General features: G+C 33.6%; 1 protein-coding gene across 1 annotated transcript; it reads right to left on the minus strand.

Moving 5' to 3' along the window:
- Positions 1-4823: 4823 nt before the first annotated feature.
- LOC108464307 (uncharacterized) lies at positions 4824-9363 on the minus strand. Its single transcript, XM_017764537.2, has 5 exons — positions 8806-9363; positions 8339-8445; positions 7747-7923; positions 5526-7402; positions 4824-5063 (listed from the first exon to the last, which is right to left on the minus strand). Exons 1-5 carry the CDS (start codon positions 8967-8969, stop codon positions 4914-4916), a joined length of 2475 nt encoding a protein of 824 aa, XP_017620026.1. The 5' UTR covers positions 8970-9363; the 3' UTR covers positions 4824-4913.
- Between the last annotated feature and the right edge of the window lie 15105 nt (positions 9364-24468).

Consider the following 24468-nt stretch of genomic DNA (forward strand, 5'->3'; position numbering starts at 1 on the left):
GGAGGTAGTGGATTATTATGATTTTCAGCCATCTCCTCGGTAATATTGGTATCGTTCTTTTTCTTTTCCTCTATATACTGTAGACTCTGCCTTATTTCTCTATGATTTTTACGAGATGTGCTTTCAATTTCACTATCAAATAATAGAGGTCCTGACGGGTTTCTTCTAGTCATAAACTAAAAGAACCTGCCAGAAGCAAATAAGAGAAAAAGTTAGTAAATTAAAGTAAAAACAAAAATAAAAAAAATGGCTAAAGTAATAAAAATTAAGTGTTCCTAATATTTTAGTCCTCGGCAACGGCGCCAAAAACTTGATGGCTCATGAACCAACTAAAATTTCTTTGAAGGCAAGCGCACCTATCGAATAATAGTATAGCTATGGTGAGTCCGGAATATGGTATCCACAAGGACTAAAAGTACTAGTAACAACTATCTTTCTATTATTTAGCCTAATAATTAAAGGAGGTGTTTTAATCTAAAATTAAACTAATTAACAATGAACGCGACAGAGATCGAATTGGGAAAATACTTAAGAAAACCAATGAGAGAGAAAATACCCAGGAAATAATCCACCTATACTTCACTTATTATTCTGACTCTGAATCAAACTATTTGTTTGCTTGTCTTGATCCTAGAAATCCCTAAATTATATTAATATCTCTTTCGAGACTAATAACAACTGACTCTCGGTTGATTAATTGAAATCTCTTTCTAATTAAAACCCCTATCGTCTCATTAACTCGATCTATAGATTCCCCTATTAGATTCGACTCTAACCCGGTAGATTCATGTCGTTCTATCTAGGATTGCAATCGACTCCGCTCAATTATGCTAGATCTACTCTTAAATAAGGATTTTTGATCCACTAAAGAAGCTCATCTAACTTGGATTAATATCCTGAAAATATTAAGGCAAGGATTAAGAACACATAATTGAGAACAAGAACAAATATTTATTGTGTAATTTAGATAATTAAATAATAAGATCCATCGTAGATTTCATCCTCTCTGGGTATTTAGGGAGTTTAGTTCATAATGTAAAAGGAAAACATCTCAAATTTAGAAAAACAATAAGACATAAAAAAACTCAAATAAACTTCTAGAGAAATTTGAATGGAGATCTTCAATCTTGAAGTGGATCTGCTTCCGAAATGATTCCAACAGCTTTCTTTGAGTAATTTCTATTTTCTACTCCGTGCGCCCCCTTTTAGGTCTTCTTCTATTGTGTTTATATAGACTTTAGAATACTCGAAACCCTAAAAATTAGCTTTTTCCTCATGTTTGAGAAATAAGGAGCGATATCGACACGAGCTACCACATAGGCGTGTGGCTAGTCCGTGTGGCTCACACGAGCGTGTGCTTAGCCCGTGTGGAAATGGTCTTGGCTGTGTGGATCTTTAAATCAGCCCGTTTTGTCCGTTTTTGACCCGTTTTCTGCTCCTTTTGTTCCCCTATGCTCTCTTAAGTATAAAACATGAAATTAAAGGATTAAGAGCATTAAATTCACTAAATTAAATAATAAATCATCCAAAAACATGCTAAACATGGGATCAAAATGTGTTACTTTTATGGTTTATCAGGGTTCTTTACCAAACTTTGATGTAACAATATATTATACACATAAATATTAAAATTAATATTTTCCAGGATTTTCAAACTGTATTTTCTGGTACCACTGAAAATTAAGTCGTTTTAGAAAAGCTGGAACTTAATTTTAAATTATTTGAGCCTTAATTATGCCCAATCGATTCTTTTGCTAGTTTATTGAAACAAAAAATGAATTTCATGTAGAACCAAATGAATAAAAATAAATGTAAATAATGGAGTTAGAGAAATGAGTCACACTCACAAATAAATGCGTTTTCTCATTGAGCATAGAAATGACAAAATTAATTTAAAGTTTTTGAATTGTTATTTAATTATTATAATTAAATAATTAAAGTTAGAAAATGGAATTAAATTAATTAGTTATTATGACTTCGTTCAAAAATGAAATTAAATATATTTTTCATAGATTCTTTTATGGTAAATTTTTCACGACTTTAACGGAATTATAATTAGGTTGAGAAAATTATTTAATTAATATAATTAATTAAACTATTAAATAAATAAGATTTATTTTTGAAATAAAAAAAGTATTGGGTTGGATTAACTTATAAAGTATTGGATTAAAAGTCTAAGAAACACATATAATTACACTCAATAAATGAAAGGCCTAAAACTCTCTTATAATAGATAAGAGGGGCGACAAATCTAGGGTGGGTCACCCACCCCTACTCTACTTAGAGAGAGTGTATATTATATTAAAATAACAAGAATTACTATTTTTATCTGTTTCTATTGAGAGAATTACTTTTCTACTAAAAGTAATTATATAATTTCTTATTTTGTGTTTGTTTCGTGTTACTCGATACTTTTCGATTGAAAGGGATCAGAATCCGTCTCCCACAAAATATAGATACTTTTCGATAAAAAAATTATTATTATAAATATCATAAACTAACTTTGATTTTGAAAAATTTTAATCTTCCACTATACCTGTAAAACCCTTTTCTTAACTGAAATTTTCCAACACTCATTGTCTACCTAGTTTGTTCTGTCCATGAATGTTCGTTCTAAGTTACTAGATGCTGCAGCTTGTCATGGTATTTTTAACTATCATCCTAAGTGCCATAAAGTTAAGTTGACTCATCTATGCTTTGTTGATGATCTGTTGGTCTTTTCGAAAGGTAATTTGGGATCTGTTGTGGGTATTTGGTGTGTTTTTCTCAATTTTACAAGCTTTCTAGATTGCATTTGAATGCAGCTAAAAGTGATAGTACGGATGGAGGAACACCGGAGGAGATTAAAGATATCACTAGGTTTAAACTTGGTAGACTCCTTGTAAGGTATTTAGGAATACCTTAAGCCACTAGAAGATTAATTGAGACTGATTGTTCTCCATTGCTTGAGAAAATAAAAACTAGAATTTCATGTTGGGTAGCAAACCTACTGAGTTTTGTTGGTCGTCTAGAAATTTTTAGCATTCAAAAATTTTGGTGTAGGCATTTCATATTGCCTAAATCAGTGATTAAAAAGATAAACCAGTCATGCATTAGATTCTTTAGGAAGGGGAATGATATTGCAGCTGCATGTGCTAGAGTCAATTGGGATCAAGTTTGTTGTTTAAAGTCTGAAGGAGGCTTAGGGATAAAGGAACTTGAATGTTGGAACAGGGCTTGCATTTTGAAGCTTATTCGATGTATTTTGGCAAGAGAGGAATCCATTTAGATTGTCTGGCTTAAAGAATATATCTTGAAGGGTGTTGATTTTTGGAATGAGTCTTAAGTCTACGGCTAGTTGAATTTGGAGGAAGAATTTGAAGCTTAGGAGTAAAGCTTCTTCCTTTTTGGGCTCTTTTTCTCGTAGTTAGGAGGATCCTAATGTCTCTAAAATCTGGGTTAAGCTTAGGTCTCAAAGAGATAAAGTTAGTTGGCATAGCTTCGGATGGTTTCCATTGCCCATACCTAAGCATTCTTTGGTTACATGGATGACATTATTGGATAGACTTCCAACTAAAGATCATCTTATTAGAAGAGGGACGGTAACTAATGAAAAATGCTTGTTTGTGGGATAAAAATAGAAAGTAGAAATCATGCATTCATTGAATGTTCTGTTTCAAAGAGAATTTGGGAATCTATACTCAGATTATGCAAGATTGAAAAACAGGTACTTGGTCGGCATCATAAGATGTCTTGGCCTTGCTTCAAGCTTAAGGGGAGATCTCTAACTATCTTGATTTTGAAAATTGGTTGGAATGCTTACATTTATTTCATCTTGAAGGAGGGACCCAAGGCAATTTCAAAATTTGAGTAACAATGAGCAAGTTTTTTTAACATCAGATATAGGATCTTGTAAGGCGTTGACTTAAAAGGAAATTGATCAATAGGGTTGATGTTGCTAATTTTCAACTTTGTAGGGATTGGGATATTATAGAGTGTTTGGGGTAGTGTATTGATTTGTTCACTTGTTTTTTTATTGTTTTGTACTTTGCAGCAGAATTCAACTTCTTTTTGGATAATAAAATTCATCACTTGTCTAAAAATCCTTTGAATTTATTCAAATAACAGACATTTAATTGAGCTGAATCTATTTAACTCATGACATCTTAAGCTCTCGCCAATAGGATCCACAATAGATTAATGAACTCTTGCCAATCACATCACAATACATGTGTTGAGAACCCCTTGTGACAAAGATAGCTAAAGCCTTATAATACATAGTCAAGAAAGCAGCGGACTTTGATATTAAATTTTGGAAGTAATTAAAATTGTCAACAATTTCAACAGATTTTAGAGGAAACTAATTAAAATTTTAAAAAAATTCCCGAAATTTTGGGAGTGCAAGAATGATCTTAGCATAACCACCCTGAAGGGAGAAACAAGACAGCCACCATATTTAACGTATTAGTCTACATACATCTTCAACCTCAGACAACCCTACCATTCCGTCAGAGGCTCTCAATCAACCATCTCCATCAAATGCGGGCCTCCTATCCGGCTATAAATGGGAGCCTTAACATTGTTTGTCATTGTCAAACAATATGAATCTCAAAAGCATTCCATCCCTAAACCAACCAACCAACAAAAACAAGATTTTTGCACCCTCATCTGTGGTTTGCGATGGCTAATTGGGCTGTACTTCATATCTCACTAACCATGTGTATATGACAACTTGAGCTATAACCAGACAAGGATGAATGAAAAGAGGATGATTCTATAAGGGTTACAAGTCATCGGTTTGGCAAACCCTACAACCAACCTAACCTCACTAGTAAAGGTAAAAATACCAACAAAAATCATTTTATTATTTGCATTTAAAAAACCAATGTAACTACAAAATGTATATACAGATTTTATAAGTAGAACAACAAATCTCACATCTCTGACAAAAGGTTGCTGATCTTCCGAAGCTCTTTCAGAGCTGTCATTGCTGTAACTTGTCCTTTGCCAACTAGATTGCTTTTACCCAAGTTGTCCACTGATCCCACTTGAACTCGATCTTGCTGGAAAACAGACTCGAGAACCTGCAAATGTTGATTTCAATATGCAAAGGAAGTCAATCAACAATATCTTTTACATATTAAACATCCTGATCATTTACCCTAACCTATAAACTAGCAGAAAGGCCAAGAACGCCTAAAATGAAAACAAGTGTAACATGAAAGGGAGGGATCTATAACATAAGTACATACAGAAGAAACTACCAACATCATTTAATACCATTGAGGATGGCTATTACCCCTAATCCCACAATCCTTTTCAATTTCTAGGTTAATTAGGCATACAGCGTGAATCTACGAAACCCATCTACAAATCTTCACAAGACTATAGATCAAGTTGTATACAGCTTTCTTCACATGTAATCCAAACACACACTATTCAGGAAAGCATGAAAAATAGACAAAACTAGACTGTTTTGTTCAACAACAAAAGTATTGTCCACATTAGTTTGAAGCTCTGCACAATTACAACAACCAAAATATTACCTGAATGTGTTCAAGCATAGACTGCCCCAGATTCTTCAATGTTCCCATTACATTCTGGTCCACAACATCTCTTTGGCTGGCAAGAGATGAATTACGAGAAGCACCAGCAACTGATGAGTCTGCTGTATTGCTCTTGCTATCACGATTTAGAGATTTTGCAGTCTCATTGGTACCTCCTTTATCCGATGCCTCCTGACTGACATTGTTTCGTCCAAACCTAAAAAGCCATTGAAATCTACCTGAGAGATGTCTTCTTTCTTTCATGGCTGAGACCAGCTTCCCTGAAGATTCATTCTCATGTGGAGAATTTAAAGGGACACCTTCAGGAGGAGGAGAGGAAACTGGAAGAGGTGAATCTTCAGGGTTACTTTGGTGGTGATCATCATTTTCATCTGACGATAAATTCGATGCAAAGCTACTTTTTTCTGTGTCATTTTCATGGTCATTAGTACCACTTCCAGAACTTAAAGGGTCAGAAAAAATAGAGGAGTTTTCTTCACTGACAACAGTTCCACTTCCACACTCACATCTTTCCTCAGCTCTGTAAATTGAACCTATGTTAGTATCATTTTGCTGCCCCTCTACCTGAGCTTCTGTAGAATGATGATCTCCTAAGTTGGAAGCATCAGAACAGCCTCCCTTTTCGGTATCTTCTTCCTCCAAGCCAAGTTGCCGAGTCAAATCATCAAGCAAACTACGCCTAACAGATGACTTATGGCCCCTTTTGTATTTCTCTGCTCTTGCAGGCGATGGATCAGATTCAGTTCTAGATAGCACCAGCTTTACTTTTTCCGACCATCTTTTTTTCCCACTTGGAGATAGTTTGTCTAAACTATCTTGCTTTAGTTCCTCTGCCTTATGCAGTACTCTCCACTTTTCTTCCCAGTAACTGTCGGGCACAAGAGATAGAGGAGTTTTTGGAGAAACTGGATGAGATGAAAGATTGTAACCACTAACTGCAGATTTGCTACGGTTATAAGAACCATCAAATATAGATGACAAAGGTGAAATTTTAGAATCCAATGCAAGAATTTGCAGTGGCTTCGCCTTCGCTATAAGTTTTCTCAGATTTATAGTCTCCGGAAAGTTCAAGAGTCTCTGAAGACAAGTTGTTGCATTTTCAGTGGCAAGCAGAGAAGATCTCACATAAAGTATCATAGAGACTGCCATAGCAGTTATTAATGCTCCACGGCATGAATTGAACATTTTAAAACTGGAATTCTCATCATTTCCAGAGTCTTTTTCAAGTGGGCTATTATCTGCCGTGAAGATCTCATCCCATACAACTAAGAGATCTTGAAGTGAAAACTCCCGTCCAAATAAAACCCGCAACCAGCGAAGTGCAAAATACTGGGGTTCAACACCAAGCTCGACGAGATGGCTATGCAGGGAAGAATCAACAATTGACAGTAAATGGTATAATGCAGCTGAGGCTTCAATGACAGGGGGCAAGCCACTCTGGGACTGAGCAGCAGGAATGGGAGAAAAGAAATCTGCCATAGCAACTGAACCATGAGCCCCACTCATCAGAGCCTCAAACATACAGTAGGCATCATGTTCAGTAAATTTCTCAGACAAGACAATACCAAGTTCACCTTCAGTTCCATAAGTATCACTTAGCAATACAATGGTCTGTATCTCAGGATCAAGCTCATCAAGACTCCTAGCTTTCTTTGAATTACCTTGAGATCCAATCTCATCTTCCATAGAATCTAAAAACTTCTTAAAATCAAAATTGTATGTAACATCATTTTCTTCAAATGACAATCCATCAAATTTGTCAATGAAATGGTGTTCATGTAGCTTTCGCACTTCCGAAAGACGCTCAACATCGACATGAAGAACATACAGAAGAGGTGCCAAGAGTTCATGCATTCCTACAAACAAGCAGGAAAGAGAAACAGATGAAGAGCCAGCTTGATGATTCGGATAATAAAATAGCAAGAACTACTAGTTAGTTGACTTTATTGTGACACAATTTCCAATGGCTTTTTCGTTGCAGACCACAAAAAGAAATTTTCATTATCAGGTCCAACTGGCTTTCACCTAAGGTAAAGGCAAGCATGTTACTTTTATGTCTTACCATGAAAAGCAGTGATTCAGGTACTAGAAAACACTCAATAATTAGGGCAGCAACACATTGCTGATTTAATCTTGCAAAATCTAAAATGTGAAGGAACAGAAACTAATAAATATGCTGGAAAAGTGCTTAGGAAAAAACCTTGTCTATAACCATACTCTGGATGTCTAAGGCACCACAACAACAATATTCTTCTCAGCATTCCCTGGCATCCAGGAGTCTGGAAGTAGCTTCCATGTTCTGGATATAATCGTGATAAATCGTGGTCAACCATTTTTTCCAGCTCAGCATTCCGAAAGAATCGCCCCCAGGTGCTGTCTGCATTAAGAATTATATATTGTTTCAGTAAAGATCAAGCAACGAAGAGTTTTAAAAGAAAGGGGAGTATATTATGATGAAAAAACATTAAGTTTCTCAAAGAAGAATATTCCTAACGTATTGGAGAGTTTAATGGAACATTTTCCATTGACAAAGACGAGTTCCAAGTCCTGGCTTCAAAACCAACCAACCAACCAGGATGGGTTGGAAAAGGAGGCAAAGAGATTTGCCTCCTTTTTGTGGAACTGAAACGAACATTGGACCCATAAACACTTTCTACATAAGTTCAACGTGAATCAAGATAAGATAGCGAGGTAAACATAGCACTACTTATCAAAACAAAAACTGATGAATCAACAATACAAATAGGTAACCAATATAATGAAGAAAAATAATAAGAACCATTGGCAATTACCTGGGTTTTGAGAGAGTGGATTGTCCATGACAAGATCAGGGGATTTACTTCTTCCATCCTTTGGAACATGTGGATCCACTAGCAGCCACCTTCTCAACCCAGCATATCTAAATTACAATAAAACCAGAGATTTGAGGCCATAACTGTTGGTTTTTAACTCCAAAAAAAATGAAAAACGAAAAAAAAAATCAATTGCAATTTAAGGAGCAAAATTTAGAACTAATTTGAACAAGAAAAAAAAAGTTATAGGAATAGAAAAAAAGAAAGACAGTTGTCTTCTCTCTTTTTGGGGGGTAAATTTTAACCTAGAATCAGCTCGAGTGTTGTACAAAAAAATCAAAATAGGAGTTAAAAAAAAGTTCCGGATTTAAAATTAAATAATAATAAAAAAATCTGGTAATCTTTACAAGGAAAGAAAATCAAAAATAAATCAAATACTAGAATATTTATCAAGGAAAAAAAATCACCTTCGGCGAGAATCAGCAGTTACCCTGCGAAGATCATCAACTGAAGAAGAAGAAGGCAAAATACCGAGACTAATACGCCATCGGACGCTTCTCAGAGAAGCAAAGCTACCCGAAACAACAGGGGACGACGAAGGCGCTTCTTCCTTTACAATCTCTTTGCTCATGTTCTTTTTCGTAAACAACCCAAAGTACCCAAACACTTGAATTTATAAATGACTTTTTTTTTTTCCTTCTAAGAAACGAAACAAAAAAATAATATAATAAAAAACACAAAAGAGAATAGAGTTACGTTTGGGATTCGATCTAAAATTATTGGCAGAAGCAAGAAAGACAGAGAAAGGGGAGGAGTTGCTGTGTTTATATTTTACCAAAATTCCTAGCTTCCGTTTTCTTTCTATCTCTCTCTCCCCCTTTTTCTTGATAAATGGTTGAAAAACAAAATACAGAAATTTAATAGGAAATTACAACTTCCTTTTTACTTTTCTACTTGTTTGCAAGCACAAAAAACCAAAAGAAAAAACCTCCCATAAAACCATTTTATTTATTTATTTATTTATTTGAATAAAACCATTCTATTTATTAATACTATAAAACTAACAGCAGCCACCATTATCTGCGTAAGCTATTATGTTGACCTGTCTTTTCATTTTATTTATCATTTAAGTTAACATATATTAATAATTCATGTTATATAAATTTTAAATATTTATATTTATACTATTTATTTATAAGTTTTGAGTTGGCTACACCACCAATCAATTAAGTTTAAGTTTTTAAATAGATGGTTCGCGTTAATGTAAAAGTAGTAATTACAGTAATATTAGATATTGCAATGATATTGTATCGTAAGATAAAAAGAAAGTTAAATACACTACACTAGAATAAAACATTAATCTAAAGGAATTGGAAGGAAAATTACTTTAATATCTTTTATATTTAAAATAATTTATGTTATTTGAGGATATTTTAATTTTTTTAATTTTTAAAAAATTAATAAAAATACACATGCAAGGGATTTGAGTTTATGTCGGTTGGATTAGCAAAACCTAAAATTTATCACTCAACTAAAGTTTTCTTTAAATAGTTTCATTCATTTTAATTTTATTACGCATATTTTATTATCTCAATCAATTGTATATATTATACTAATAATATTGTTGGTGAAATGATGTCATTGTAGAAAGAGTTGGAATCTGTTGAAGCAGTTAGAATAATTAGTTTCTTTTGTTATGAATCGTTATATATGTATGAGTTATATAAATACATTAATAATTGTAATTTTATAATAATATCTTGATAAATTTTTACATGGTATCATATGAGCCATTTTCTAGGTAATTTGGGTATCATTTTTTCTCTCTTCTTGGGTTAGTACTGATTTTTTGGTTCCCCATTTTTTCTCTTTGTCTTGTTTGACCGTTCTTCGTCTAGGGCACACATTTTTTCCCCAATTTCTTCCTGTTATCTTTTTTTTGCTGGCGTTTTTCATGGAGGATGTTGATTTTCATCACCCGTTGTTTCTTCATCCTTCTGATACACCGGGAACGATTCTTGTTTCTCATCATTTGACCGGTGTTGAAAATTACACTGTTTGGAGTCGCTCGCTTCGAATTGCTTTGCTCGCGAAGAACAATGTAACACCCCTCGCCTGTATCCCTCACCGAAACAGGGTTCGAGGTGTTACCCAACTTAAACTCAATCAATCACACAAAAACCGTGCTGAAAAATTTCAATCAATTTAAAACTTTTCTTTTCACATGCAATTTATCCCATATATGAGCTTACGAGGTCCAAAACATTAAAACCCTATACATGCCATAGACTCGAAATACTAGGATTTACTTACACCGATAACGTGAGCTCGACAGTGTGATAATATCTCCGATGAACTCCAACCCGAGCCGGTAACTGAAGTCAACAATCTATAAAACAGAGAAATGTAACAATGGAGTAAGCTTTCATAAGCTTAGTAAGTCTTAAGCAATGCAAACAAATAAACGCAATTATACTTCGATTATTTAATTTCTTAAGAGGCCAAATTCTAGGGATATTGCCATCCGGCCGAATATACACAAGCACATAATGCACGTTCAGCATTCTTATCACACTTAATCTAAATTCATATAACATATTTTTATCAAATACCCTCACATATTTTCACACCCTGACCAGGTGTATCATGATCATAGGTATAGTTTTAACATTTATTCACATAAGTATCACATTACTCCCTTATGATTCTCTTCAAATCAAACTCACATATGAGTACATCTGCGTGCACTGCCCACTTTACGTATTAAATGTATTCATTTGACAATCTAGCACGAGGTACCTTAGTCATAGGCTTTTTCAAATCATAGGCATTTCGCTCGCTAGGCTTGAGGCTCGATATCATTTCACCGGCTTTATAGCTGCTAGGCTCGAAGCTTGAATAGTATCTTACCGACATTATAGTCTGCTAAGCTTAAAGGCCCGAATAATCAAATCAACATGTTCCATATAACATATTCATATCAATTGAGTACTAACATCATTCGAACGTATATATAATTATACATCTCAAACATTTTTCTTTCATCTCATTTTCACACTTAACATTTGATAGCTTATGCATAACATTTCACTCACATTCATTTCAAACTTATCATTCGATTATAAAAGCACATTGCATATTTACCAACATGTTATACTTGCCATTAGGCCATATAAGCATGATACAATACACTATCATTTCATCTTTAACATACGGCTAAACCCTTATCTTACAAGGAACACGAATTCACATAACATATCATTTCACCAGTATTACGCTGCTAGGCACGAAGTCGAATACACATCACCAGACGAAGTTCGCTAGGCACGAAGGCGAATATAATACCAAAGACTAGGCTCGTGAGATTTATCCGGATATAATACCAAAGACGAAGCTGCGGGATTTAACTCGGATATTTCACCAAGACGAAGCTTCATGGGTCTTTAAGCCGGATACACATCAAATATCATGCATATTTAATTATATATTAACACATTTCATTCAACATATCACATTTCCATTTCACCATTCAAACTTAACCCATAGTGACCATTCGACTATAAGTCATATGCATAAATTATTTATCGCGCAACTTAGTTCAAGTAGAACCAAAAGGTCATGATTCATCTAATATATACATATTGCTCACTGATTCGCACACAACCTTTCAAATTAGTAATTATAAGATGGTTCCGCACATAGCCCATCCATATCGATAATGTACGATGATTTTACCCTTACTCACATATATGTCATAGGCATTTTTACCTATGCTTCTCAATTCACATTCATGATTCAATTCCAATCAATTTAACATGCCTAAGTACATATCGCATACCTGAATAATTTACTTTACGGAACGAATCCACATATCGTATTAGCCCATAGTCTTATAGCACCACACTTTTAATGGTTTACCTCATCGAAGTTCACATTTAACCACTTTAGTGCCAAGCCATATTCGGCTATCACAAAGGACTAATAATAATAATTTTATACACATCATGGTTTCCTTTAGGTATTTAATAATCACAAATCATGATATCTCCACCAGCACATATACGGCATAGTTTATTCATTGTAACACTCATTTAGTGCATCAAATTTCCAAATCCAATTCAACTTAAGCATAATAGCCAATATCGGCTTATAGCCTTAAATCATTACATATTCGGCACAGTAACTAAATAAAATTTACATTCCCTTTACCATATTAATTTAACTCTTGGGCATATAAAAAGGAATCAAGCTTAAACACTTAAGAACTTACCTCGAATATTGCCGAATGATTACAACGGCTATTCGATTACTTTCTCTTTTCTCTTATCCGAATTTGCCCCTCTATGCTCTTGAGCTTAAAATTTAAAGATTTTAAACTAGTCATTATTCGACTATTCAAGCATCACTTTCAAAATATAATATATATATTCAACTTTCACACCTACTGATCATAGTAAGCTTATAAGAAATCAATAAGTAACTCATTAACAAATTTTTGTCAATGTTTACCACATAATCATAATTTTACTGCAAGCTGTCTTCCTGAGCAACAGTCACTAAATCATTTATAACGGGAGCTACGAAACTCCAAATCAAGTTCCGTTAATTTTCTATGAAAATAGACCCATATATATTTTATCCATAAAATTTTAAGGATTTTTGGTTTGGCCAATCAATACCAGATTTTTCTTAAAGTTTCTCTTATTTCACTGTTTGACTAATCTGACCACTCTTCACTACGAATCAAATTTCTCATTGTACAAAATTCAAAATATGTTATCGTTTATTTCATTTGAAACTAGACTCATTAAGGAGTCTAAGCATATAAACTTCATCTTATAACCATTTTTGTACAATTTATAATGATTTTATAAAAACAGAATAGAGGATCTAGAAGTCATTCTGACCCTGTCCCACATCACTTCAAATATCTCATGATCGGCAATTATTTTGCTTACACGGTTTCTTTTATAAGAAACTAGACTAATTAAGCTTTAATTACATAATTTATCCAGCTTCTAACTCATCTCTCAAAATTTATGGTGATTTTCCAAAATCACGTTACTGCTGCTGTCCCAAGCAGATTTATTACCAATTCACTCTTTCACACATACCTTGCATGCATGTTATTTAAACATGCATATCACAAATCAATCGTCACATACCTATAACTTCACTTAAGCATAATATTCCTTTCATCATTTTAAAGCACAACATTACTCAATATTATCCAAGTTCACATCCGGCCATAATACACACAACATGTTAGCCGATTTTTCCCCTTAGCATCTAAGGCACATGCATGCTCATTTGCTTGGCTCAACTTCATCTATTCTCCATTTTTCATCAAAAGAACATGAAACAACAACCATTTCTCTCATTTCCATTCATGACCAAATGCTCACAACACAACCAAATATAAAAAATATGCTTCATGGGTTAAGGTAGAAACAAGAAAAACCCATGAACATCAAAATAGAAACAAAGCACCATGAACTTACCTTGGATTTTCTTCCCCAAGTGACTGAACATTCAAGAGCTCTTTTCCTCTCCTTTCTCTTCCATTTTCGGCTACCATGAACAAGGATGGACAAAACTTTTCCTTCACTTCCTTTTGTTACTCTTATTATTCTAATTACCCAACAATTTATGACACAAAATGGCATATAATATTTGTGCCATACTCATGCCATAATTTCAATAAAAAAATTTACACATGTTGTCTACCACCAACATGATGGCCGGCCACTACATGTAAAATGGGAGGTTTGACATGCAAATCCTCCTATTTTACACTACAAATTATTTGGCCACTGCAATTTGGCCTATAGCATTTTCAAAAATTTTCACATAGGTCCTATTTCATAATTTTACTCTCAAATGACAAAATCAAAGCATGAAATTTTCACACATGCACTTTCACATATAATAACCACAGAATATAACATTTAATTATTTTTTTGACTCAGTTTTGTGATCCCGAAACCACTTTTCGACTAGGGCCAAATTAGGGCTATCACAAACAAGCTCGGATTCATTGATGGTGTTTGCCTTCATTCGGTTTATCCTGAATCCCTCCGTGCTCAATAGGATCGATGTAATGCTTTTGTACTTTCCTAGATTCTCAACACTGTCAGTCCAAATATTTCTACGGGACTTGTCTTTGCTTCTGATGCTGCTGCAGTTTGGAAAGATCTTAAGGATCGCTTTAGCAAAGTGGACGATTCTCGTATTTTCTTTCTCCATCGGTCTATTGCGCATCTCACTCAAGGTGATGCTTCTGTTTCTTCTTATTTCACGCAGTTAAAGTTGCTTTGGGATGAATACATTGCTCTTGTTTCTTTTTCCAACTGTGCATGTGAGGTTGCCCAACAAAATTCGAATCATCTTCGTCAACAGCGATTATTCCAGTTTCTGATGAGTTTCAATGAGACCTATGCTGCAGTTTGAAGTCAGATCCTTTTGATGCAGCCTTTACCTTCGGTAAATCGGGCATACTCCATGATTGTCCAAGAAGAAGCTCAGAGAAGTTTTTCCTCTGTTATGACTCCTATTTCCGATCTTGTGGCTTTTTCTTCTACTACATATGGAAGCAGTAAGAAGTTCACTGGCATCTGTGATTTTTGTAAATTGAAAGGCCATAAAAAAGAGTCCTGTTGTCGGTTGATTGGATTCCCACCGGATTTTAAGTTCAATCGTAAGAAAGCTCCTCCATCTGCTCTTGATGTTTCCTCTAATGACTCTTCCCTTACTCCTCAGAGTGCTCCTACTTTCACTCCTCAACAATATTCACAGACCTGGAGTTGTTAAATAAAAAACAAGTTCCTGTTGCACCTGCTGTGAATTGTGCAGGTATGCCTTCTATGTCCTGTTCAGTTGAGCGTAATTTTTCCTGGATTTTGGACACTGGTGCAACTAATCATATATGTTTTGATTCTAAGAGTTTGACTTTGTCTATTGCTTACCCTTCTAACTCCTGTTTTGTTCAGCTTCCAAATGGTAAATGTTCTCCTATTACTCATTCTGGTTCTTTTGCTTTATCTCATTATATTACCCTTACTGATGTTCTTTGTGTTCCCACTTTTCATTACAATCTTATTTCTGTTTTCAAATTGGCTCACGATTTGCATTGTGCAGTCATTTTTTACCCTGATTTCTGCCTTTTGCAGGATCTCTCCAATGGTAGGATGAAGGAGATTGGTAGACACTCGAATGGCCTTTACTTATTTGAGTCTTCTCCTTTCCTGGTTAGGTCATCTGGTTCTTCTTTGTCTTTGTCCACCTTATTTTTACCTGCTTCTGTCTCTTATATGACATCTACTGCACCTAAAATTCCATTATGGCATGCAAGATTAGGGCATGTGCCCATGCACAAGTTACATCGTTTATCTTTCTTTAATACCTTGACATTTAATAAAGACTTTACTTGTTCTATATGTCCCATGGCAAGATTATCTAAACTGTATTTTCCCATTAGTACTTCTAGGGTAGAGACTCTATTTAGTCTAATCCATCTTGATGTTTGGGGACCTTATAGAGTGTCTACTCATAGTGGTCATCGTTTTTTCTTAACCATTGTTGATGATCACACTAGAATGACCTGGGTGTACTTACTGAAGCTTAAATCTGATGTTATTTTAGCTCTTAAACAATTTTTTTTATGGTCAAAATGTAATTTTCTGCTGTTATTAAAATCGTCAGGAGTGATAATGGTTCTGAATTTTTTAACTCCGCTTGTTCATCTTATTTTCAGTCCTTAGGGATAATTCATCAAAGTTCATGTGTTGATACCCCTCAGCAAAATGGTATTGCTGAGCGTAAGCATAAGCGTCTCTTAGAAATTACTCGCGCTTTGCTTTTTCAGTTGAATGTTCCAACCAAATTTTGGGGTGATTGTATTTTGGCTGCTTGTTACATCATTTATCGCCTTCCTTCCTCTATTTTAGCTGGGCAACGCCATTTGAGCTGCTCTATAAAAAACCTCCAGATTTTTCCCACTTTCTTGTTTTTGGCTACCTATGTTTTGCAGTAAAACCTTATTATTCTGATAAATTTTCTTCCAAATCACTTCCTTCGGTTTTTATGGGTTATTCTTCTTCTCAAAAAGGTTATATTTTGTTTTGTTTAGAATCTAAAAAGTTTTTTGTCAGCCGCAATGTTAAATTTGTTGAAGATGTTTTTCCTTTTCGGTCCACTCTTGCTGAATTTCCTGTTTTGTTTCCCCCTACTCCTGAAATATCCGATTCAGATTTTCTCATTGTTCCTTCTCCCACTTCTATTTGTTCCTCTCCCATCAATCCTTCTCCAAATCCCCCTTCTGCTATACCAATTTCGGTTCCGGCTTCGATAAGTACATCTCACCTTTCAACCTCTCTTACTCTGCCCGTTGTTGATCCTAGGCGATCTAGCCGAACCATTAGGCCTCCTTCTTGATTACAAGGTTACATTCATCCCTACCAATATACTTTATCCGCAGGTGTTTTTTCCACTTATACTTTTTTGCATTTTCCTTTTCATACTCATGCTTTTGTTTCTTCTCTTGCCAACATTACTGAGCCTGTTTCTTATTCTGAGGCTCGAAAGTCTTCCCACTGGATTCAAGCCATGCAAGAGGAAATCCAAGCCTTAGAATCTAATCATACATGGACTGTTGTCACTTTGCCTCGGGTAAAAGTTCCTATTGGCTGTAAATGGGTGTTCAAGGTTAAACTTCGAGCTTCTGGTGAAATTAAGAGATATAAAGCTCGGTTGGTTGCAAAAGGGTACAATCAAAAAGCTGTGATTGATTACTTGGAAACTTTTTCTCCTGTTGCTAAAATGGTCACTGTTCGAACCATTTTAGATCCTGCTGCTTCTTTCAGTTGGCCACTTTATCAAATGGATGTCTCTAATGCCTTTCTTCAAGTCGATCTTTCTAAAGAGATACAGATGACTTTACTTGAGGGTTTTCGCAGCCAGGGGGAGCATATGGTGTGTTGGCTGCAGAAATCATTATATGGATTGAAGCAGGCATCTAGGCAATGGAATGTCAAGCTTACTGATGCTCTTATTTTGGCTGGTTTTGAGCAAAGTAAGCATGACTATTTTTTTTGTTAAAAAAAAAGAGGGCAAGATGGTTATTATATTGGTGTATGTTGATGATCTTCTTATCACTGGAAATAACATGGACATGATTACTGACTTGAAAGGGATTCTAAATCAGAGTTTTAAGATGAAGGATTTAGGAAAACTAAGATATTTTCTTGGGATTGAAATTTTAAGGTCTTAGGAAAGCATTTTGCTAAATCAGCTGAAGTATACACAAGAACTCATCCAAGACACTGGTTTAAATGACGCAAAGGTTGCTCTTACACCACTTGAGCAGAATAAAAAACTAACGACAACAGAATTTGATGAAGCCAGTCAGCAGCATCAAGAAGATAAGTTGTTAGAAGATAAAATAGTTTATCAGAGACTCATTGGAAGCTTGATCTATTTAACCCATACAAGACCAGACATTACCTTTGTTGTTACTCATCTTAGTCAGTTTATGCAAAATCCAAAATAATCACATATGGAAGCAGCATTAAGAGTAGTGCGATATATAAAGAGGGATCCAGGGCTTGGAATTTTTTTGAAGGCTAATAATAAACACCAGTTGGTGGCATATTGCGATTCAGATTGGGCTTCTTATCCAATGTCAAAACGATCAGTTTCAAGTTTTTGTGTACAGTTAGGAGACTCACTTATCTCTTGGAAATTGAAGAAATAGTGTACTGTATCTAAGTCTTCTGCTGAAGCAAAATACAGAAGTATGGCAGCTGTAACATCAGAACTGGTTTGGATTTCAGGTTTATTCAGAGAACTAGATATAGGTGTAACTGAACCAGTGAAACTATTTTATGACAACAAAGCGACCCTTCAAATTGCAAGCAAACCACATGTATCATGAGAAGACTAAGCACATAGAAATTGATTGCCATTTTGTAAGAGAAAAAATACAATGAGGGCTTATAGCTCTGAATATGTACCAACAGTAGAACAATTGGCAAATGTTATGACAAAAGCCTTGGGGTCACAACAACATGGTCATCGATTTCCAAGTTGGGGTTAAAAGCATTTTATACCTCCAACTTGAGGGGGATGTAGAAAGAGTTGGAATCTGTTGAAGCGGTTAGAATAGTTAGTTTCTTTTGTTATGAATCAGTTATACATGTATGAGTTGTATAAATACATTAATAATTGTAATTTTATAATAATATCTTGATGAATTTTTACAGTCATAAATTAACTTGACACCTACTTAGAATTGATGACAACACATTAATAGATAATTTTATTCATTTATTAATCTTAATATGATGTATTCATGTATTCAAATTTTATTTTACTTACAATTCAATTTAATTTTTATTTTAATATTGTATATATTTCATGTGTTATTATTAATTAGTCTCAAATCATACATTTAATTGTTTATTATATGCTATTTTTAAACACATGTATGCATTCTAAATACGTGGTTTCCACATGCATATGTATAAGGATGGATCCAGGGGGCAGCCGCCCCCTTGGAATTTTCATATTTTTGAATTTTATATATAAATCATGTATTTTAATTTGGTATCCACATTGTATAACATTTGCTCCCTAGGCCAAATTGTATTTCATATAATTCACCCCCTAAAGCCATAAGGTTATACTTTAGATTAACAAAATATTTTTCAGTTTTTAATTATATAACTTTAATAATAATAATTAAATATTAATATATGATGGGCCTTGAAAGACAAAACTTAGAGCTCAATATAGACTTTAAAGTTAAATTACAGAATTAATTGATTTGGCCTATACCCATACATATTAGGTTAATGACTTTTCTACATTTTGATTTGTATGCCTTGCTAAAGAATTATCTTCCTCTGGTAAGGTGTCGATACTGTCGAGAGAAAAAGAAAAGAGTTTGATGTCGAGACCGAGAGCACAAAGTAAAAAAATATACAAATTATCTTCCTCTCGGCTCTTTACACAGAAGAACTCTTATTGGGAAATGTGTTCATATTATAGTAAACATGTAATTGTTTTCTATGTATTTGAACGATGAATAAATAAAGTTCACATTTCACTGCTATGTCGTTTGTATTTCTTTCTTTCATATTTTGTATGCATACCGAAATTGTAACAATAAAATATTAGCTCATTGATTGTCTAAATCCAAATTGATGATAAGTGACATTGTAAGAACGTTTACATTACGAGAAAGACAACTTACTTCGGTATGTAATCTAAACGAGTTTGTAATTTCGTAAAAGAATCAAAGTGAGCATTTGATCCAAATATTAAGAAGGATTATTATGTCATCTACAATTTCAATTGAGGAGATGACTAGTCTTAGCTACTGGAGCAGTTGACTCCACGGGTGGAGACATAAATGTATTCATTAGTAGAATGATACATTAGACTGGATCCAAGATGAATTAATTTTGAATTTGTTTGTGAATTAATTCACTTGTGACATTCATGGTGTGATTTATTTAAATTCTAAGTTAGTCACTGACCATGCGTATGTAACTCATGTGCTTTGATATAAATGGAAGATTATGTTCTAAAGATGATCGAGCTGATAGCCGGTATGTTGGGTGCATGACTTGTGTATGGAATGGCTTTACTAGCAAAAGTGGAATTCATAACTCAATTATAGAGTTGAACGCTATCCTCTCATTGGGATTGTGTGGATTGATAAATATGAAACGTTACCACGGGTTGTTTTTTCTCGAATGAGCAATTTATCGCAGTCATTTGTTGATAGTGATCATATTAATCATTAAGAAGACATAATGGTGACAATGAGATAAAATACTATTGTATTGAGTGAACAAATTTAACTCAAAGGAATTAAGGATATCATATGAAGGTAACACACACATGACAAGGTCATTGAACAAAGTAGTTTGATGAATTGCTTTCGTAAAGAGTATACAATAAGGAGTTTTCAACTATAGTACTTTTGTGGCCTGACTCCATGATTAAGTAATACGAATTATCTAAATGATGCTTCTAGACATAATTGCAATTACTAAATTCTAATTATATATGTCCTATCAGTCCCAAAACTAGCTTAACAAAAGCTCGGTCGAACTACATTTGAATCAGAAGAAAATTCTACGACTTTAGAAATAATTTAATTGAGTCGATTTATTCGATGTGGAATTAAATTGGGCGATCGTAAGAATTGTTCAACTAGAGAATTTTCTTGAAAAATTAATTTGGAAAATCTAAGTGATTTTTGAGAAAATTGATTTTGATCAAATAAAATTAAATTAATCAAATTAATTAAAATTAATATGATATTTTTGAAAATTATTTTTTAAGTTAGACAATTACCCTTACCAGACCAGTCACAATCTGAGCTTTCCCCCGACACCGGAAGAATTTTATCTACCCAAAACCGATTTATAGATTCATTTCACGGTTTGACTCTATCGCCTCTAATGGGTAATTGAACTTAAAAATTGGTCTTGGGATCGTAAATTGGGTTTGGGAGCCCAAAACCAAGACCAAGACCCAAAAACTAGTCGAATCGGGCCTGGTATGTGAAAACAGGCTGACAGTCCAATCAGTCTCTAGACCGAATCGGTCAAATTGTTACTAGCCCATACCAAAGTGATAACAATCTAACCTGCTCGGGGTGATGACGATTGCAACAATAGCATTCCGATGGCCAGAAAATGGTCGGTGGCGGTGAGTCTTCGATGGTTAAGCAGTGGAAGAATTACACTCCTATTGGGACTCTATCGATAATTTAATTTTAGATTAACTATTTCAAAAATAATATTATTTTAATAGGTTTAATATTAAATTAAATTAAATTAAATTAAATACTTATCTTAATAGTATTTTATTAATTTAATATTAAAGTGATTATCTTAATATTAAATTTAATTTAGTGTTTATCTTATAGATAAATATTCTATTAATTTAATATTTATGTGATTAAGTTTAATCATAGTTGAACTCTCTAAACTCTCCCAATATAAAGTGTAACAACCTTATTTTCTTTCTCTACACTATTTCTCATCACTTTCTCTTATTTTCTCTTCACTAACATATCAAGAACATAGGACCATATGTAAGGAAACTCTACATTAACATCAATCTCATGCTTTTTCAATAATATCAAACTTAAAAATATTCATGATGTTCTTACCTTGTTCTAATCTTCATTTTGATTTTCTCTCTCCTCCAGCTTCTATTCCTTGAATCCAATTTGATATTCTAATTCCCCATAGTCTCCTTAACATTTTTCTCTCTTGGTAGCTATGGAAATTCTTTTGATTTCTAGATGAAAATAGTAAATTTTTGGTGGAAGGACTAAATTGTAAAGAAAAGAAAACTTTCTTTCTTTTCTTCTCTTCTAACATTTGCATGCATGGAAAGATGATGAGAATTCTTCATCTTTCCTTCCTTATATACTAAATAAAAATATTAATAAAATAATATTTATCTAATTAATTAATTTAAAATATCATCAACATAATCATTACATTCTAGAATTCTCTCTCTTACTAATTGACCATTTTGCCCTTCATGATCTTTTAGAATTCCATAATTGAGTCATCACTTAATTTGGTAAAATTGCCATTTAGTCCCTCATAATTTTTCACCTATTCAATTTGGTCCTAATTCATCCATTTTCCTTAGTTTCTAGATCATTCCACCCTTAAAATATTTTCAATATTGGTCCTTTAACTTTTTCATATTTACACTTTAACCTCTCAAATTTTGAGTATTTACTCTTGTGCAACAAGACTTTTCTCATCTTTACAATTTAATCCTTTCTTGAATTGATATATCATAATATACTTCCCAAGGTTGACACAACTCAAAATTTTCTTTTTTGTCACTTTATTTTCTTATTTTACTATATCAAGGATAATATCTTACTGTAAAAATTTTCGGGGTATTACATAAAGAGAGTCTTGGATAATTATTTACACACATTTGAATTCAAGAGAAAGTTGTAGAGAGAAAATTTTCTAAAGAAATTGTTTCAAAAATTTCTAGAAATATTTTCTTATTTACAACTTGGCCTAAAAGTTTAGATAAATTGTGAAATTACCCCATTGGTAATTTTGTGAATTTTTTTATTCGAAGCGAATGCACACTCGGCAGACGTGAGCTTGAGGATAGCGAAGGATACTACTCGGTCGAGGTGTTCATCCCAGACAAATCGAAAATGTATAATTTTGATTAAGTACTTATTATTTTAGATATCACAACCAAGTTCTTGTTTTGGAATTTTTTTTAAAACTTTTTTTCCCTAAATTTGTTTTCCGCTGCGTTTTTCAAACCTGATTTCCAACAGCTCTCAGTAAATATTTTTGAATAAATTATGTTCTTTATTTATTTTACTTATTATGTTTTTCTTTTTCCTGATATTATGTTATTTAATATATTATTACAGTCTTCAAGTTTTTTTATTAAATTATGGTCAACAAAAAAATTGGATCTTTTTTCAAGAAAAGGGTGTCAGAATGCAATAATGATCAACCGGTTCCTCAACCTTCTTTTTTGCATATTGGAAAAAAATATTTAATCTTATATAGTGTGATTTCTTTCTTTTAATTTTTTTTACAATTAAATTGTTCATGCTTTTTTTTAAAAAAGAACATTAAATTGATTTGTTTGATAAGAAAAAAAAAAGTATCCGAAAAGAATTGACACTTTTTACATTAAAATAAAGGTCGTTCAGATTAAAAGTTTTACCTCTCTTGGAGTAAAATCCTAGATCCGTCCTTGCATATGTATGTGATAGAGTTTCTAGTTTCTATAATAAATATATTATATTATTATATTTTAATTATTTTTAGTATTTATACTCATGTGTGACAAACAATTAACTTACTCATGTTGCCAAAGCATAAATTAATTCTTATGCGATTTTTTAATAAATATATTTGTTACATAATTTTTTCACTTACATTATAAGTGTGCCATAAATTTAGTTTTATATAATCTTGTGAGATAATATATTAGACTTTACCTTCTTAGTTTTAAGTTTATTCGATTTGTTCTAGTTTTTACTAATTAAGTCTTAATTCAGTTGATATTACATTAATTTGAAGGATGTGAATTTTAATGTGCATGTATCCTCCACTTTCAAGATTGAATAATAATAAAAGAGATTATTGTAACACCCCTTACCCGTATTCGACGCCGGAATAGGGTATGAGGCATTACTGGACTTAAACACAAGCAACCACACATTTTCGAGTCATAAATTTTTGTCAAATTTTAAAACTTTTTTCATTCAATCATAAAGTCCTTAATACGAGCCTATGAGGCCCAAAACATGCTTTAGAAACGATTCAAGACTAAACCGAGAACTTTAGAAAATTTTTCAACACTTATAAAAATTTTTCACCAAACAAGGGTCACACGCCCGTATGGCTATGGGACACGCCCGTGTGGTCACACAAACTTGTGTCCCGAACCCGTGAAACTCTCTATTTGTCACCCAAAAACAAATTGAAGTCACACAACCAAGTCATACGCCCGTGTACTAGGCCATGTGGTTGATTTAAAATTTTTGATTTTTCATAAAATAGGTGCAGACTTTACATGCCCAAGACACATGCCCGTGCCTGAGGCCATGTCATCCACACGACTGAGAACACGCTCGTGTCTCTGCCTATGTGCTCAATTCTGAGCATTTTGTTTTGTAAAAATTAGGGTGTAGGGGACACAAGGCCTAAACACATGCCAGTGGGACAAGTCGTGTGTCACACACGCCCGTGTGTCTACCCGTGTGGACAAAAATAAGCTATTCACCAAACCATTTTGCCACCCTTTGATGCATACACCTACACAACACAACATAGCACCAACTCAAGCATATACATACCACCAATTCAGCCACGACCAAAACATTAACACAACGTTCACATGCTACCATTTATCATACAAAAACATCACATACTTATCAATTCAAATCTTGTAAACTTCCACATCCATGAAAAGCATCATCATATAAATTACTTATACCAATTGTAGCTAATTTCAAGTGGCCTTATACAAAATGAACTATCAACCAATATGAGCCAACACATTTGGCCAATTCAATTATGACACATAACAAAATAACCAAGTCC

Source organism: Gossypium arboreum, chromosome 8, assembly GCF_025698485.1.
Source record: "Gossypium arboreum isolate Shixiya-1 chromosome 8, ASM2569848v2, whole genome shotgun sequence".
Taxonomy (NCBI): Eukaryota; Viridiplantae; Streptophyta; class Magnoliopsida; order Malvales; family Malvaceae; genus Gossypium; species Gossypium arboreum.

Excerpts from the sequence above, each read along its gene's own strand:
- LOC108464307 (XM_017764537.2), bottom strand. The coding sequence starts at position 8,969 with ATGAGCAAAGAGATTGTAAAGGAAGAAGCGCCTTCGTCGTCCCCTGTT. Across the intron at positions 7,403-7,746 it reads AGAGTATGGTTATAGACAAG|GAATGCATGAACTCTTGGCA; the intron begins GTTTTTTCCTAA and ends GCTTGTTTGTAG. Across the intron at positions 5,064-5,525 it reads CTATGCTTGAACACATTCAG|GTTCTCGAGTCTGTTTTCCA; the intron begins GTAATATTTTGG and ends CAACATTTGCAG.